Below are 19,287 nucleotides of genomic sequence, written 5' to 3'. Positions count from 1 at the left end.
CATCCACCCATCCACCATCCATCCACCCGCCCACCCACCCACCCACCCATCCATCCATCCACCCGGCCACCCACCCACCCACCCATCCATCCATCCACCCATCCTTCCATCCACCCACCCATCCATCCACCCATCCATCCATTCCACCTATTCATCCATCCACCCACCCATCCGCCCACCCATCCACCCATCTATCCATCCATCCATCCACCTATCCATCCATCCACCCATCCATCCATCCATCCATACACCCATCCATCCACCCATCCATCCATCCATCCACCCATCCATCCACCCACCCATCCATCCATCCACCCACCCACCCACCCACCCATCCACCCACCCACCCACCCATACATCCATCCACCCATACATCCATCCACCCATCCATCCACCCATCCGCCCACCCATCCATCCACCCATCCATCCACCCATCCGCCCACCCATCCACCCATCTATCCACCCACCCATCCACCCATCCATCCATCCATCCATCCACCCATCCATCCACCCACCCATCCACCCATCCACCCACCCATCCATCCACCCACCCACCCACCCACCCATCCGCCCACCCATCCACCCATCTATCCATCCATCCATCCACCTATCCATCCATCCACCCACCCATCCATCCACCCATCCACCCATCCATCCATCCATCCATCCACCCATCCACCCATCCATCCATCCATCCATCCATCCATCCACCCATCCATCCATCCACCCATCCATCCACCCATCCACCCACCCATCCATCCATCCATCCACCCATCCACCCACCCATCCATTCATCCACCCACCCCTCCATCCATCCATCCATCGACGTTTATTACTGTATCCTTCTGTTATTTACTGTCGTCTTCTCTCAGTTTCTGACAGATGGGATGTTGGTTCGGGAGATGATGTCTGACCCGCTGTTAAAGAAGTACAGGTAAAACCCTCTCACATCCGCCAGCGCTGATTCTCCGAGGTTTCTGACTCACACGTGTGTGTTGTTTGGTTGTAGTGTGCTAATGCTGGACGAAGCCCACGAGAGAACGCTGTACACGGACATCATCATCGGCCTGCTGAAGAAGGTGACGCGTCTTTACCCGCTCTGGGTCTTCTGTGGGACGAGCATCTCTGTTCATCCATCTCTCTCACTTCACAGGTTCAGAAGAAGCGGAGAGACCTGCGTCTGATCGTAGCCTCGGCCACTCTGGACGCCAAGGTGAGTCTGACCTCTGACCCCGTTCACAGCACATGTGGAAACTGTACTCCTTGTGTTCATGTTCATTTTATATGGTTTGTAAAACTTTTAGATATTTTTTTCAAGAAAAGACTTGATTTAATGACTCAAGTAAAAAAAAAAAAGTTTTCCTCACACTTTGAATACTTTTTAATGATTGCATTGTAATTCAGAATTTAAATTTGATATATATGTACAGCTGATATAGCTGTTTACTCTCATGACACACAGCAACACAGCTAAAAGTATTCCTAATATGTTGGACTTTTATTGAGACATGCCTTCACAAGCACCCATAAAAGCTGTTGAGTTGTGTTTGAGTTGAGTCAGGTGCGACTCAAAATCAAAATACTCAAAATATGCTGCATTTTTAAAATACAGACTCAGATGTAAATCAGAGATGACAAATAAGAAACACCTGGGCAGGTGTCAAATTAAATGATATGCCAGAAGTATTTTTTTAATTAAGAATTTAAAATGTATATATAATAAATATTAGTAGCTTATTATACATAATACTTCAAATGATAAATATAAAAAATATAAGTTTCATAAATAAAAAAATAAGTTTTCTTTAAAACACAAGTTAAAATAATACAATAACAAACGCGTAGATTATCGATTCACAGCCTTGGATAGTTACAGTAGATCTGTCTTTAACAGTTTATACGTTTTTCTTAAAAAAACATTTCCCTGTAGAGAAAATGAAATACTATAGAAATAGTTTCAGTTATAACTTTTTTTCTATTTAGTTTTGTATCAAATACGATGTGATTTTCGTTGATGGAGATCTGGCAGATACGCGTCAGCTTTCCCAGCGCATTAATGACGGAGAGTTACATACGTATTACTAACATTTTATCATGTAAGCTTTATGGCACACGCCTCAAACAAGGACATTTAGGACATAGTCATTTATGGTGTTAATGTTAATTAGCGAGTCCACGAATGGCTTGTGTATCCAGAGCATTCGCAGCTTATGTAAACACACACACACACACACACATACACACACAAATTATTAAATTGAAACAGATCAGTTTGATATTAAGTACTTTTTTTTTCATCTGGACAGTTTGGGGTCAGTAATTAATGTTTTAAAGAATGTTTTTTTTAAAGAAATTAATACTTTTATTCAGCAAGGACACATTAAGTTGATCAAAAATGACAGTAAAGACATTTATAATGTTACAAAAGACACTATTTCAAATAAATGTTGTTCATTTGAACTTTCTATTCATCAAAGAATCCTGAAAGAAAATGCACCACGGTTTCCACACAAATATGAAGCAGCACGACTTTATTATTATGATAATAATCATAAATGTTTCTTAAGCATCAGATCATCATATCAGAGTGATTTCTGAAGGATCATGTGACACTGAAGACTGGAGTAATGAAGCTGACAATACAGGCTTTGATCACAGGAATACATTACACTTTACTATATATTCACATAGAAAAGAGTTATTTTACATTGTAATAATATTTCACAATTTTTACTGTATTTTTGATCAAATAAACAGCATTGGTGAACAGAAGAGACTTATTTCAAAAACATTTAATGCCAGTTTCACAATAGTTAATATTAGTTAATTAGGGCATTTAAGTAGCTTTTGAACATGCCTTATAATCTTGAAACAAAACAATGGCACTGACATATTTCAAGATACATCAGTGCAAGTTTCTTTCAGTTAAAACAGCTCGAACATGCAGCCTGGGACTAGACTCCAACCTGGCCTGTGAAACCGGGGGTGTAATATCTTACCAACCCCAAACTTCTGAAAGCATGTGATCAGTTGGCAAGGTTGTTGTGATCGTTGTGTTGATGTACTAAAAATGCTTCTCGCACAGAAATTTCAAGATTTCTTCAACCTGAATGAGTCTGGAGACCCGAATAAAGACACCTGTGGCATTCTGACGGTCGAGGGCCGAACTTTCCCGGTGGATATCTTCTACACTGTCAGGTGTGTACTCATCTGCGTTTACACACGGTCAGGGTCTCTGTGCTCTGAGCGATGAAACTGAGGGGAATGTGTTTGTGTCTAGTCCTGTGCCAGACTATGTGAAGGCGACGGTGGAGACCGTGCTGAAGATCCACGAGACCGAGGAGGATGGAGACGTGCTGGCGTTTCTCACAGGACAGGTGTGTGTGTGTGTGTTGCTCTGTTCTGGGATGCTGCATTTATTTTATTTGTTTAGGTCTTAAAAACATAAAATGTGATTTTAATCACTTTGAAGCTCCCTTGATTTTGATGTGGTGTACTATTATTGCTCATAGTGTAAAGGAATAGAAAGTTTAGTCTTTAGAGGGATATTTCACCGGTGGAAAGATGAATGTGTATTTAAATTGGGTCATTTATGTGGTAGAAATGTGAAATTATTTTAGAAGTTGGTACCTTCTAGACTGAGAAAAGCCAGAAAATGTATTTTTGGCTCATGTGGATGAAAGACAACAACTCCCAGAATGCACTTGCTTCTACGAGGCCACTCCCAAGCCACGCCTACCGGTTACAGAGGGCAGTATCGGAAGATCTAGGCTACTAGTTGACTCGAAACTGAAAATACGCCATTTAATCGTGAGATCCCCCTATGGGCGGGTTGAAAACATGCGGAACGAGCTCCTACTACTGGCTGTGGTCTCTCGCCTCTGGACAAAAAGCCTCTGATGACACAAAAATGAGGATTTTTGTGTCATCTGAGGTTTATTTCCAGACACACAATCCAGAAATCTCTCGTCTCAGGGGGACACGAGGGAGGGAAGCACGGTCATTCGAGATACTACCGGGTTTCTACTGATACAAAGCTTAATGCTAATCGGTGAAGTATCCCTTTAATTACTCGCCGTCATGTCCGTTCCACACCCACAAGACGTTCGTTTATCTTCGCAAGATATTTGAATGAAATCTGAGTGATTTCTGTCCCTCCATGGAAAGTCTATTCATCCAAAACATCAAGAGATCATAAAATAAATCCATATGAACTATTACCTTACATGATGAAGAGGTTCATGCTGCCTTCACATGTTCTCTGATATCTCCTACTTCCCACTTCTGAAGCCACGACTGTAAGCTTGTTGCATTCGAGTGCTTTGTTGTCGGAGGATGCCATGTTTGTTCTTTCCTATTTATTGGGAAAATCTTATTAAAGCCGACATATTCAGCATCCCATTCATTGACCGCCATATAAACTTTCACTACACTATCTAATAAGGGTGGGCTATATAAACAAAATCTTATTTCATCATTTCACGGTAACGATATATATATCACGATATAGCTCTTTTTATTTAAAATAAGAACAAAGCAGCAAATTACAAACAGTAGAACAAGTACAATAGAGTGAAGATACAAATGAAATAAACGTTACTGCTACAGTAGTTTTACTGGATGAATCAAATATGAACTGAGTTTTATTGAAGATACAAAAGTGATTCGGGCAAGAGCAGTGATTGAATTTTGAGTGGACAATGTTTACGTTAATTTAAGACGTAACCGACTAGGTTTATGTGAATACTCCACACGACAGGCATTTCCACGTTATTGTGTGTCCATCTGACCATTCGAGCTCAATAAGACGAGAAAGAGTTAGTCACATTGAAAATGTATTCCGTTACCGTTACAGATTACTGTAATCCAAGGGCCACAATATGAAAGTAATGTAATCTGATTACTTTTGGATTCCTTTAAGTCACATGTGTAAATAAAGTCAAGTAGGAAGCAGTATTTATGAGAATGATTGCAGATGCACGCGGCGCTCACGCGAGAACAAGGAAACTGAGGAGCAATTCTAACGTCAGACGAATTAAATTCGCTGTTGATATAATTCATCCACATCTGCAGGACATCAGATATAGACGTCTGCAACAGATCGTCACATTACAATTAGTGTAATTCTCTGTGTTAAGTGTGAAGATGGTAACATGTTACACTGAAGAAGGCTGCTTTTAAATCAACGTTTAGCTTATAGATCTTTGGCAAAATTGCATTTCCTTAATAGCGTAGCATTTCCTAAATAACACAGGCTTTACTTCCTTCAAACATAAATTCTCACTGTTTTAGTCATTGCAACATTGCTCCTCCATTGCTGTTTAAAGGGGTGGTTGATTATGATTTCACTTTTATAACTTTAGTTAGTGTGTAATGTTGCTGTTTGATCATAAACAACATCTGCAAAGTGACAACGCTCAAAGTTCAAAGCAAAGGGAGATATTTGCTTTTAAAGAAATCACTTTTTAAGGACTACAACAAACGGCTGGTAGAGACTACAATGAGCTTAATCACAGGTTAGTGACATCATGAACCCTAAAATTTACATAAACCCCGCCCCCTGAACACGATTTATAGATTATCAAGACAGAATATGCTAATCAATGACTAGAAGATAGTTAACTACACATCAGCTACATACATTTAAACATAAACAAAAAAGTTTTTGAAATTTTCAGGACACAATCTGTTGAAGCTCCGCCCCCTGTGCCGGGAGCAGCTGCTCATTTGCATTTAAAGGGACAAACACAAAAACGGTGCGTTTTTGCTCACCCTTAAAAAGTGACAATTTTAACATGCTATATAAAAATATCTGTGGGGTATTTTGAGCTAAAACTTCACATACACACTCATCAGAGACTTATTGTACATCTTGTGAAAAGAGCATTATACCACCCCTTTAAACAAGTGAACTATCTAAAGAGTGTGCAAACTAGTGCCTGATAAAAAAACAGCTTTAAACACGTTTAATTCTTCCATCATTATGTTGGAAACATTCTTATAAGAATAATTTCCGTTAAGCTTGTGTATATTTTTAGAAAGCTATTAACAGCGTTATTAAGCAATATTGTAGTTCCCTTTGTGTTTAATATAATTACCACTTGGAAGTGCTCTAGACATAGGTTTTCCTTGATCGTTTCTCCCTAAAGAGATGGACGTTGTTGTTGTTGTTGCGTTCAAAACGAAAGTAAAAGAATGACGCACTTTCATTGCGTTTTTCCGTGAAATGAGATTTCCGTGTCTTTATTAAAATCAACACATTAATGATTACCCGCAATTAATTTAAATGTTATTTTAATCCCGACCCACGGATGATCCAGTCTCAACGGATATAACCGCGACCCGCGCATCACTACTGTACTGTCAATAGCATTATGATGTAAAAAATACCAATTTATTTAGTTTTAAGTGAAACCATTGTAATCATGATAGTATTCCCACTGTAATTTGATTTGTTTATTAAAGTAACTGTAACGAATTAGTTACCAGATTTTTGTATCCTGATAACATAAAGCAGTTGTATGTATGCCTATACACATTGATTAACGATGGGAATGGCAGCTTTAAAGTGTGTTCAGCTGGAGATAAACACGGCCGTTGAATGTCCGTACAGGAGGAGGTGGAGAAGGTGGTGTCTCTGCTCCAGGAACAGGCGCGCACCCTGTCCCGCTACGGCATGAAGAAGCACCTGTGTGTGTTGCCCATGTACGCGGGCCTGCCCTACAGCGAGCAGATGCGGGCGTTCGAGAGGATGCCGCCCACTGTCAGAAAGGTGCAGAAACTCTCATCTGGGATTCAACCATTCACAGCTCAGCATGATTGAGATATCACAGAGGTGAGCGTGTCAGTGCCGAGCCGGATCTTCTTCACGACAGCTGATGTTTTTCAGGTGGTGGTCGCAACCAACATAGCGGAGACCTCCATCACCATTAACGGCGTGGTGTTTGTGATCGACTGTGCGTTCGTCAAGCTGCGGGCGTATAATCCGCTGACAGCGATCGAGTCTCTGATCGTGACGCCCATCTCCAAAGCCTCCGCCTGCCAGAGAGCCGGGCGAGCCGGGAGGAACCGCGCAGGGAAGTGCTTCCGCCTCTACACAGGTACTGCGCCCACACTTACTCCTGTTATATCAGATCTACTTCATATAGTTAAAAAAATATATATAATAGAAATATATAATCAACTAATTAAATAGGACCCATGATGCTTTTTTTCCATGTTCATCTTTCTTTAGTGTGTAATGTTGCTGTTTGAGCATGAAAAGTCCCTCTAGCGGGAGATATTCTCTATATCAGTGTCACTGTTTCTGAACTCCCTGAAACGCCTTGAGTTTCTTCCGGGAACGAACACGTCACAGTATTCCTCATTTAAATAATTAATACGCAGAATAAAGGGGCGGGGCCTGTTGAGTGAGTTAGTAGTGTGTTAAACTGGCGGTTATGGTAAGGGGCGGGACATTTCCCAAACACACTTGAAGCGCCTGACCAATCACAACACACTGATCCAGCCGACCAATCAGAGCACAGTGTGCTTTCAGAAGGAGGGGCTTCATAGCGACAGGAACTAAACAGAGCGTTACTGACAGACTGGGACGAGAGGAGCCGCAACAATGGGGAACATAATGTGTTCTTGAACATTCAAGAGTGAAAACCTGATCTAGTAGAGCCAAAAAACATCAAGACTTTGATAAAGTGCATATTAGATCCCCTTTAAATATATTAAACTTACGGTTTGGGGAAGTTCTAGTAGAGCAAAGTATTGCAATATTTAATTATAAAATTATCTGTTTTACTTTCGGGTTTTCCCGGAGTTTACTCTGATAATTCACATTTGCGTACTACATCCACAAGGTGGCACTTGTTGCGGTGCTTTGTCGTCGTGTATTCAACAGCAAATTCAAATGAAAAAGGCTTCACCATCACAACCGGTTGCACACGACGCTCCGTCTTCTTTCAACTGGAAAGTGTGGGCATGTTGACAAACTCGTTTTTCTAAACAAAAATGCCAATATTCCCAAATGAAACCGAAGTTGATGACCTTGCAGCCGACAGGACTGGACTCGAGCAGTGCACATCTTTGTTTATTTCTCTCAATTTGACTGAAGCTCCAAGTTACTCTTATTTATATGATTATTCTCAGGTTTATGTTACTCTATTATGTCTGCTTTATGTTACTTTATTGTATTTAAATAATTTTAAGTTATGTGCTGGGAGCTCAGCGGTCATGTGAGAGGTCTCCTATTCTGAGAATAATCGCGTCCTGTCCTGTAATGAGGTCCTGTGTCCTGACTGTTCAAGGACTAAGTTTCTGCACTTCAGTTAATGTGTAGAAGATAATGCTCACAGAATTAAATGTGACATTTGAAGTGAGTTGAGCAGTCTTATTCTCCTCATTTTTTCTAATGCCTTTGAATAATTTGAATCGCAATACTTGCCGAATCGCAATATGTTAAGAATCACAATAATATTGAATCGTAGCCCAAATATCGCAATACCATTGAATCGTCACATTTTTGACAATTCCCAGCCCACACAACACTGTAGGCCTATTATACTGTACTGTAGTGAACTGAGAGTGTGTAGTAGTGTTGTTTTGTGTGTGTGTGTGTGTCGATCAGAGGAGGACTTTGAGAAGCTGCCGGCGTCCACTGTCCCGGAGATGCAGCGCTCCAATCTGGCTCCGGTCATCCTGCAGCTCAAAGCCCTGGGCATCGACAACGTGCTGCGCTTCAGCTTCCTCTCCGTGAGTGTGTCCCACTCATACATCCACACATGTGTCCGCCTCGCTGTTGTTCAGTGTGCCTGACTCCGTGTGCTCGTCCCGCAGCCTCCTCCGGCTCAGTCCATGGTCCAGGCCCTGGAGCTGCTCTTCGCTCTCGGAGGTAGAGGACCCAGACGCTTTCTTTCACTGTGGCTCGCATGGTTGTGTGCGTGTGACCTCACTCGATGTGCTTCTGACAGGTCTGGATCAGTACGGGCGTCTCACCGACCCGATGGGGGTGCGGATGGCCGAGTTCCCGCTCAGCCCCATGTTTGCCAAGATGCTGCTGGAGTCAGGAAACTTCGGCTGCTCCAAGGAGATCGTCACCATCGCGGCCATGATGCAGATTCAAAACCTTTTCACGGTGCCACACAATCAGAGGAAAGCAGCTGTACGTCTGGCTTTGCTGTTGTTCTTTCTGCTTTAGGAACCATTTTAATGTATTTGTCCCAGTAAAGCGTATTTCTGTGTGTGGTCAGGCGCGGGAGCACAGGAAGTTTGCCGTGGCTGAGGGGGATCATCTCACCATGCTGAATGTTTATGAGGCGTTCATAAAGGTAACGGAGCAGGACCTCGCTCAAATTCACTTTTACCTCAGAGAAAAATGCTTTATTTTAGGGCTGACACGATTCCTCGATTAAATTCGAGATCCTTGATTGCAGTTTACCCGTGTCCATTAACCGGAGCCGGAAACGGCGAATTCCACGGACGAGAATCTGTGAACCGCATTATTAGGCTGTTCTCTACGGCTGTACAATGTATTAAAACCGTCTCAAAATCATATAATAGCTTAGTTCTTTCTTAATAATATAAGTTTATAAAACGGATAGTTCCGGCCCTTGATTCTGATCCGCGTTCAAAACTCGTGTGTGTATATATATATATAAGTAATATAATATAATATAATATAATACAAAAATGAAATGTCTACAAATTAAATTAACAAAACTAAAAAAAAAAAAATAGTTTAATTTTACCATACAACTGTAAAAGTCACATAAACCCCCAAAATCCGATCAGATCGTTCAGACTGAAACGGATTTCCAGAAATGCATGTATATGAATGTAGCTTGAAACCGATTTGTAAAGATTGGATATCATGTGATTTTTAACCGTTCACACTATCTAAATCTAATCGGTTTCCAATCGGATTTGGACTGACAGTCTGAACGAGGCCTTAGAAGCTAATCTTTTGTTGACAACAGCCGGTTTATAATAATAAATAATTATAAACATTTATTTGTAAAGCACTTGTTTACATGCATAGAATGCAACTCAAAGTGCTTCACATGCATAAAATCAAACAATGCAATCACACAATGTAAAATGTATATGTAAAATAAGAATATTCAAAACAACTATCAGCGTGTAAAATAAAGTAAATTGGCAATATAGTTTGACCTCAATATCGATATAAAATAAAATAAATAAAATGAGAAAAATTAGAAGGTAAAATAGAACATAAAACTGACTTACACACAGCTTTGTTATATTACAACACATTATATTATAAGCACTTCTCATAAGTGTGTGATGGTGACTGTAAAAGCGACTTGAACTTGAGCAGTTGTAGAGATGAAGTGTGTGTAGAGATGAAGTGTGTGTAGAGATGAAGTGTGTGTAGAGATGAAGTGTGTGTAGAGATGAAGTGTGTGTAGAGATGAAGTGTGTGTGTGTAGAGATGAAGTGTGTGTGTGTAGATGAAGTGTGTGTGTGTAGAGATGAAGTGTGTGTGTGTAGAGATGAAGTGTGTGTGTGTAGAGATGTGTGTGTAGAGATGAAGTGTGTGTAGAGATGAAGTGTGTGTAGAGATGAAGAGATGAAGTGTGTGTAGAGATGAAGAGATGAAGTGTGTGTAGAGATGAAGTGTGTGTAGAGATGAAGTGTGTGTAGAGATGAAGTGTGTGTGTGTAGAAATGAAGTGTGTGTGTGTGTAGAGGTGTGTGTGTAGAGGTGTGTGTGTAGAGGTGTGTGTGTAGAGGTGTGTGTGTAGAGGTGTGTGTGTAGAGATGAAGTGTGTGTAGAGATGAAGTGTGTGTAGAGATGAAGTGTGTGTAGAGATGAAGTGTGTGTAGAGATGAAGTGTGTGTAGAGATGAAGTGTGTGTAGAGATGAAGTGTGTGTAGAGATAAAGTGTGTAGAGATGAAGTGTGTGTGTGTAGAGATGAAGTGTGTGTGTGTGTGTGTAGAGATGAAGTGTGTGTGTGTAGAGATGAAGTGTGTGTGTGTAGAGATGAAGTGTGTGTGTGTGTAGAGATGAAGTGTGTGTGTGTGTGTAGAGATGAAGTGTGTGTGTGTAGAGATGAAGTGTGTGTGTGTAGAGATGAAATGTGTGTGTGTAGAGATGAGGTGTGTGTGTGTGTGTAGAGATGAGGTGTGTGTGTGTGTGTGTAGAGATGAAGTGTGTGTGTAGAGATGAAATTGTGTGTGTAGAGATGAAATGTGTGTGTGTGTAGAGATGAAGTGTGTGTGTGTGTAGAGATGAAGTGTGTGTAGAGATGAAGTGTGTGTAGAGATGAAGTGTGTGTAGAGATGAAGTGTGTGTAGAGATGAAGTGTGTGTAGAGATGAAGTGTGTGTAGAGATGAAGTGTGTGTAGAGATGAAGTGTGTGTAGAGATGAAGTGTGTGAAGTGTGTGTAGAGATGAAGTGTGTGTAGAGATGAAGTGTGTGTAGAGATGAAGTGTGTGTAGAGATGAAGTGTGTGTAGAGATGAAGTGTGTGTAGAGATGAAGTGTGTAGAGATGAAGTGTGTGTGTGTAGAGATGAAGTGTGTGTGTGTGTGTGTGTGTGTGTAGAGATGAAGTGTGTGTGTGTAGAGATGAAGTGTGTGTGTGTGTGTGTGTGTGTGTAGAGATGAAGTGTGTGTGTGTGTGTGTAGAGATGAAGTGTGTGTGTGTAGAGATGAAGTGTGTGTGTGTAGAGATGAAATGTGTGTGTGTAGAGATGAGGTGTGTGTGTGTGTGTAGAGATGAGGTGTGTGTGTGTGTGTGTGTAGAGATGAAGTGTGTGTGTAGAGATGAAATGTGTGTGTGTGTAGAGATGAAATGTGTGTGTGTGTGTAGAGATGAAGTGTGTGTGTGTGTAGAGATGAAGTGTGTGTAGAGATGAAGTGTGTGTAGAGATGAAGTGTGTGTAGAGATGAAGTGTGTGTAGAGATGAAGTGTGTGTAGAGATGAAGTGTGTGTAGAGATGAAGTGTGTGTAGAGATGAAGTGTGTGTAGAGATGAAGTGTGTGAAGTGTGTGTAGAGATGAAGTGTGTGTAGAGATGAAGTGTGTGTAGAGATGAAGTGTGTGTAGAGATGAAGTGTGTGTAGAGATGAAGTGTGTGTAGAGATGAAGTGTGTGTAGAGATGAAGTGTGTGTAGAGATGAAGTGTGTGAAGTGTGTGTAGAGATGAAGTGTGTGTAGAGATGAAGTGTGTGTAGAGATGAAGTGTGTGTAGAGATGAAGTGTGTGTAGAGATGAAGTGTGTGTAGAGATGAAGTGTGTGTGTAGAGATGAAGTGTGTGTAGAGTGTGTGTGTGTAGAGAGATGAAGTGTGTGTAGAGATGAAGTGTGTGTGTAGAGATGAAGTGTGTGTAGAGATGAAGTGTGTGTGTGTAGATATGAAGTGTGTGTAGAGATGAAGTGTGTGTGTGTAGAGAAGAAGTGTGTGTAGATATGAAGTGTGTGTGTGTAGAGAAGAAGTGTGTGTAGATATGAAGTGTGTGTGTGTAGAGAAGAAGTGTGTGTAGATATGAAGTGTGTGTAGAGCAGCATTTACTGCAAACTGAGACACACTGAGATACTGAGAATCAGATCATGAGCTGCTTGTGTGTAAATGAACACGGTGCTGCGCTTCACTGTGAAACACGCAGCGCGTATATTTCTTTAATTAATTCGCAGCTTTTGAGATTTAATAAGCGCTCTAAGCCATATCGTAATGTGGGGTTATTTCGATTACTTGCGCAGCCCTAATTGTAAGTCCCCTTGAGGCCTCCTGTTCGAGAACCACAGATTCGTGATGTTTGAATGAAGGAATAAGGGTATTGTGATGCTGAATGGAGTGTATAACTGGCTCGTGTGTTCCCGCAGCACCAGAAGAGTTCTCAGTGGTGTCAGGATCACTTCCTCCACTATAAAGGTCTCCTGCGGGCCGTGGCCGTACGGGAGCAGCTGCGACACCTCCTCAACAAGTTCAAGGTGCCTCGCACCTCCAGCGAGGGTGAGCTCTCCCTTTCTGTCACCAACAGGGTGTCATATCGGTTTGTTTTATCCTCAGACGCTGTCATTGGTTGGTCATGACCGTATTTTCTAGGGGTGTAACAATATATCGCAATACGAAAATGCAACAATCTGTATTGTGTATAGTTCACCCAGAAAAAAAGTTTTCAGAGTTTTAGTGTCAGTACTTCATTAAACTACTACGGAAGCCCTGAACCGCAATGTAAAAAAAATAAAATAAAAAAAAATTACGAGAATAAAGTCGAGACATTTCGAGATTAAAGACGAAACATTTAGAGATTAAAGTCGAAACATTTCGAGATTAAAGTCGGAACATTTCGAGATTAAAGTCGGAACATTTCGAGAATAAAGACGAAACATTTCGAGAATAGAGTCGAGAATAGAGTCGAAACATTTCGAGAATAGAGTCGAAACATTTCGAGAATAGAGTCGAAACATTTCGAGAATAGAGTCGAAACATTTCGAGAATAGAGTCGAAACATTTCGAGAATAGAGTCGAAACATTTCGAGAATAGAGTCGAAACATTTCGAGAATAGAGTCGAAACATTTCGAGAATAGAGTCGAAACATTTCGAGAATAGAGTCGAAACATTTCGAGAATAGAGTCGAAACATTTCGAGAATAGAGTCGAAACATTTCGAGAATAGAGTCGAAACATTTCGAGAATAGAGTCGAAACATTTCGAGATTAAAGTCGAAACATTTCGAGAATAAAGTCGAAACATTTCGAGAATAAAGTCGAAACATTTCGAGAATAAAGTCGAAACATTTCGAGAATAAAGTCGAAACATTTCGAGAATAGAGTCGAAACATTTCGAGAATAGAGTCGAAACATTTCGAGAATAGAGTCGAAACATTTCGAGATTAAAGTCGAAACATTTCGAGAATAAAGTCGAAACATTTCGAGAATAAAGTCGAAACATTTCGAGAATAAAGTCGAAACATTTCGAGAATAAAGTCGAAACATTTCGAGAATAAAGTCGAAACATTTCGAGAATAAAGTCGAAACATTTCGAGAATAAAGTCGAAACATTTCGAGAATAAAGTCGAAACATTTCGAGAATAAACACTTTGTGTGTGTGCTTGGTGTTGTTTCACATTCATAATTGCCGCACAGGCATATTCATAACAGTGCGAGTCCACTGGCGGAGAGCGAGTGTTTCCAATTCATTACTCACATATGTGTGTGTGTGTGTGTGTGTGTGTAAAGAAATGCGCTCGTGAAGTCGAACTGCCTCGGACATGAATCTAAACAAAATAGTAGCTTTTTACTTTTATCTGGACTTTCAACAAAAGGAAATTCTACAGGTGCTAATCTAACAACATGACACACACACACACACACACACACACAACTTCTACGGAAGACTGTATTCTCGTAATTTTGACTTTAATTTCTAAATATTTCTACTTTATTCTCAAAATATTTCGACTTTATTCTCGAAATGTTCGATTTTTATTTTTATTATATTTTTTTACATTGCGGTTCAGGGCTTCCGTAAACTACTGTATATTATGTTGAATATCATGTATAATAATGCAATGGGCGAATATTTGTGGGTCCTGATAATGCCAAATGTCGCACCAAGACTATTCATTCACACACACGTTGAAAAAACTAATTTAGCTTTTAATTAAAGTTCATTTTGTGTTAAATTTGACCATATGTCTTGGAGTATCGCAGTAATATCGTATGGTGAGTTCAGTATCGTGATATGTCTGGAATCGTGACGTGTGTATGGTTACACCTCTAGTGTTGTCCTCTGAGTTTAGAGATGTGTCCCTCTTCTGTCTGCTCTGAAGGAGATCCGGATGTGATTCTCCGATGTATTGTGTCCGGGTTTTTTGCGAACGCCGCCCGCATGCATCACTCCGGCTCCTACAGGTCGGTCCGCTCATCCTCAATAGCTCCTCTTCATCAGTGACAGTCACCTGACTTTTCCAGCCATATTTGCATGTCTCTGTTCTTCTTGTAATGCTGTGCATCGTCCAGGACTCTACGCGACGACAGAGAGCTGTTCATCCACCCCGACTCGGTGCTGTATGGAGAAAAGCCCCCAAAATGGTACTCGTATAAGCCTAGTGGGATTACCTGAACTTTACTCCAGCAGATATTAACCCAACTGTGTGTCTCAGGGTCGTCTTCAACGAGGTGGTTCAGACCAGCAAGTACTACATGCGGGACGTGACCGCGGTGGAGTCGTCCTGGCTGGTGGAGCTGGCGCCGCACTTTTACAAACAGGCCAAGGTGAGACCGACAGGGTTCGTGTAGATCTAGAGTCACGTTCAGGCCGAAGACTGAAGTCTGTTCACTGCTGTTCAGAGGTTTGGGGACGGGAAGATTTATTCATGTTTTTGAAGTCTCTTATCACCAAAGCTGCATTTATTTATTTACTTAAAACTGTAATATTGTGAAATATTATTACAAATTGAAAGAACTGTTTTCTATGTGAATACATGTCATTTATTCCTGTGATCAAAGCTGTATTTTCAGCATCATTACTCCAGTCTTCAGTCACATGATCCTTCAGAAATCATTCTAATATGAGGATTTGATGCTCAAGAAACATTTATGATTATTATCAATGTTGAAAACAGTTTTTTACATTTTTATTTCAGGATTCTATGATGAATAGAAAGTTCAAAAGAACAGCATTTATCTGAAATCTAAAGCTTTTGTAACATTAAACACTACCGTTCAAAAGTTTGGGGTCAGTAAGAATTTTAATTTTATTTTTGGGGGAAAGAAATAAAATAAATTAATACATTTATTCATCAAGGATGAGTTAAACTGATCAAAAGTTACAGTAAAGACATTTATAATGTTAGAAAATATTCTATTTGAAATAAATGCTGTTCTTTTGAACTTTCTATTCATCAAAGAATTTTGAAAAAAAAATTGTCCACAACTGTTTTCAACATTGATAATAATAATGAATGTTTCTTGAGCATCAAATCATCATATTAGAGTGATTTCTGAAGGATCATGTGACACTGAAGACTGGAGTAATGATGCTGAATATTCAGCTTTGATCACAGGAATAAATTACAGTTTACAATACATTAAAATAGAAAACAGTCATTTTAAATTGTCATAATATTTCACAATATTACTGTTTTTTTTATTGTTTTTTATCAAATAAATGCAGCCTTGGTGAGCAGAAGAGACTTCTTTTAAAAACATTAAAAAATCTTACTGACCCCAAACTTGTGACCGGTAGTGTACACTACTTGTTTGAAAAAGCAACTCAGTTGACATTTTACAAGTAATGTGTTACTTTACTAGTTACTTGAAAACAGTAATCTGATTATGTAACTTCTGTTCCCCAACACAACACTACAAAACGACTGTGGTCGCACATCTGTGTTCCTCTTGTCTTTCTCGCAGCACGGGTCTCTGAACAGCAAACGGGCCAAAGTCTTCTGAGCGCCTGCATTCACGGACTCGTTCTCCTGAACAACAACAGGCCACCGTCGGAGGATCCACACGTGCTGGCTTCGGGTGTTTATCGCAGCCGCAAGGCGAAAGGAACACTGTGTTATTTTGTATATACAAATGTATGACATATTTATGCTGTCATGGTCATCTTTGTATTATTTAATAGCTTTTTAGTGAAGGTCGAGAGCCATTGGAAAAACGTGACTGTGATTTTATTGATTACTGTTTGAGAGTGAGAGAATGACTGGATGGATGGATTGATACAGATGTACAGCTTTACAACATCGCACGAACACCTACCCTCAATGACAACCGGAATATTATTAGAATAAGCTATCCCCCCCCCCCCCCGTTTGTTCTTTCAAACCCTCATCGGAGAAATACTGTGTAGCTCAAACGTAGTGGCCTTTTAACCATTATGTGCCAAATATTATAAAACCATAGAACATTTCCTGTTGTATATGGAATGTGCAAATAATTGTAGTTACACTGTAAGCATGTGACAAAAAAAGTGCCATTTTTTATATTATAATGTATAGGTTCATAAACAGTAGCCTTGTGCACCTCTGGCCTAAAAAACTGTGTAAGTAGGTGTAATTATTCATTTAATCGTATAGTGTAATTTAGGAAAGATTAGCCATGACTAGTTCGAGTGGTGAGTTAATAGCACAGTGAATGAGACGCCTCAGGGAGGAGCTTATTTCCTACTACAGTAAAAATAGTGAACATGGATGATAACAAAATGATTTCTGGGCGTGGCATTTAACAGGAAGGCTGAACTGCCAATCATGAGAGAGGAGGCGGAGCCTCGCTACTACTGTATGATGTTTTGGCTTCAGCAAATGGGCATTTTTCACCAATTTAATTTTACTGTGACCTATTGGTTTCTTTTTCCTTTATTATCTCCTTTATTACGTCCGAAAAAAAGAAGAAGAAAAAAAAAAAACTTTGAAAGCAATGTAGTTGAAATCTACTTTCACGGTAACTTTGTCTTCAAATGTCTTCAAGACGATACCCGTGGTGTTTCTGTAGTCAGTTCAGTAGCTGTGACTGTGAGTAGTGTAGATTTAGCTGTATATGACCGCAGTTTAAACGTTCTTGCATGTCTTTAAACATTACTAAATCTCAAGTAGTTTCACAGCAGTGCAGTGTTTTGACGAGGACATCATACACAAGCTGATGTAAATGTGCAACATGTAGTTTCTCGCCGCTGTGTGCAGCATACAGTCAATAAAGTCTTATGTTCGTGGTAAATGAATGTGCAGAATCTGTACTGGGGTCTGTAAATAGAATAATAAAGAATTCATTTGTGGGAAAATGTATGTGGTTCTGATTTGTACAAAATGTGGCGCTAATGAAGCGACTCTATCATCAGTAAACTGATATAATTCATCATTATGTGCTTCTGGTCCTTTCAAATAGTTAGTTTTGACTTTGTGTTGATAGAATACAGCAGGTCCGAGTTTGCATCATCATAACAGTGAAGGTTTTTTTTGCTAATAGATCATTTAATTTAGTCATGTTTCGGGATTTAACACAAATAAACCTCCTACCATCAGATGCAAGTGTGTGATTGACCGGAAGGTGTCAGTGTTGCTCAGGAAAACACGAGTGGGACTGAGACAAACTCTGGTCAACTTCATCTGATCTACAACAATCCTGTTCTCTAGCTTGTGCTCATATATATATACAGTATATGTATGATACACTGAAATATTAGGCTATAATTTCAAATATATTTTCATATATATAATTGATACTTTCAAATATAATTTATTCCTGTCTTCATTAGGTACCGCTCCAGTCTTCAGTGTCACGTGATCCTTCAGAAATCCTAATATGCCGATTTGCTGCTCAATAAACATTTCTGATTATTATTAATTTTGAGTTGTGCTGCTTCAGATTTGTGGAAACTGTATTATTATTACATTGTTTCAGAATTCTTTGAAGTTTAAAATAACAGCTTTTGGTTACACTTTATTTTAAGGTGTCACTGTTACAGTGTAATTATATATTTAAGTATGTAGGGTTAGGATTTGGTTGAGGGTTAGTTGCATGTAATTATGCATAATTTACTGTTAGTACTAGTACGTGTAACATATGTAACAAGGACACTGTAAAATAAAGTGTTACCCAGCTTTTCTTTAAAATAGACAAATCTTTGTAACATTATAAATGTCACTTACTGACATATTTTTGATCAATCTAATGCATCCTTGCTGAATAAAAGTATTAATTCCTATTTAAAAAATATCTTACTGACCCCAAACTTTTGAACGGTAGTGCATTTTCACTTGTTACTAACAGCTATAGCAAAATACATTTTAGTTTAGAAGACAACAAAACCATGTGGAGTCTTTAATTGTGCTTCTTTATTTGAATGTTTATTTACAGTTTTAACTATTAATGGCGTAATGAACCATATAAATAATGTATTTCCATGTTGTATACAGTTATAAACATGCATTTGATGTTGTCTGAAAATATTTGCATATAAATTAATTATAAAAATGAATAATTCTTGGAGTGATGAAAAGAAGTGAAAGCATTTTAATGTATACTGTATGTAAATTCATGCAAAGTGTTTTTATTTCGCAATATCCTTGTATCAAGATCATACTGTTCTGATAACATTATTTTAATAGACGTATAACCCAAAGTTGATAATCTGAATCCTAATGAAATTGAAACAATTAAAAATAAGGGAGTTTTCGTAGCAATGCAATAAAAACCATGTTTGGTTCCCCTTTCAGTGATCAGTGCTTAAAATAACCATTTATTCCTTATAGTGAAGAACGTTTGAATAATCTAAAGAACCTTTGGTGGAATGGAAAGATTCCATGGACTCGTAATGGAAGCATC

At 39.5% G+C, this 19,287-nt stretch overlaps 1 protein-coding gene and 1 long non-coding RNA gene across 3 annotated transcripts in view; one reads left to right on the top strand and one right to left on the bottom strand.

Annotated features, from left to right (window-relative positions):
• The window catches only part of dhx35 (DEAH-box helicase 35), a 31,367-nt gene extending 13,584 nt beyond the window's left edge, over positions 1 to 17,783 (top strand). The window contains exons 7-22 of one of the 2 annotated variants that reach the window (XM_079848479.1): positions 873 to 934; positions 1,010 to 1,079; positions 1,154 to 1,213; positions 3,086 to 3,198; positions 3,281 to 3,377; positions 6,614 to 6,772; positions 6,890 to 7,100; positions 8,618 to 8,742; positions 8,827 to 8,881; positions 8,961 to 9,151; positions 9,240 to 9,317; positions 12,838 to 12,967; positions 14,793 to 14,871; positions 14,980 to 15,051; positions 15,123 to 15,234; positions 16,375 to 17,783. In XM_079848479.1, coding sequence (XP_079704605.1) covers positions 873 to 934; positions 1,010 to 1,079; positions 1,154 to 1,213; positions 3,086 to 3,198; positions 3,281 to 3,377; positions 6,614 to 6,772; positions 6,890 to 7,100; positions 8,618 to 8,742; positions 8,827 to 8,881; positions 8,961 to 9,151; positions 9,240 to 9,317; positions 12,838 to 12,967; positions 14,793 to 14,871; positions 14,980 to 15,051; positions 15,123 to 15,234; positions 16,375 to 16,413 — 1,653 coding nt within the window. In that variant the 3' untranslated portion in view covers positions 16,414 to 17,783. Of the gene's footprint in view, positions 1 to 872; positions 935 to 1,009; positions 1,080 to 1,153; positions 1,214 to 3,085; positions 3,199 to 3,280; positions 3,378 to 6,613; positions 6,773 to 6,889; positions 7,101 to 8,617; positions 8,743 to 8,826; positions 8,882 to 8,960; positions 9,152 to 9,239; positions 9,318 to 12,837; positions 12,968 to 14,789; positions 14,872 to 14,979; positions 15,052 to 15,122; positions 15,235 to 16,374 lie in introns of both variants that reach the window. The other variant, XM_079848478.1, reaches the window with a different exon arrangement.
• The window catches only part of LOC307145408, a 1,105,317-nt gene that overhangs the window by 489,094 nt on the left and 596,936 nt on the right, over positions 1 to 19,287 (bottom strand). The window lies entirely within an intron of this gene.

The sequence above is a fragment of the Squalius cephalus genome, assembly GCF_949319135.1.
Source record: "Squalius cephalus genome assembly, chromosome: 18".
NCBI classification, from domain to species: domain Eukaryota; kingdom Metazoa; phylum Chordata; class Actinopteri; order Cypriniformes; family Leuciscidae; genus Squalius; species Squalius cephalus.
Note: the sequence above shows the minus strand (reverse complement) of the source record. Positions and strands in the feature narration are given on the sequence as shown.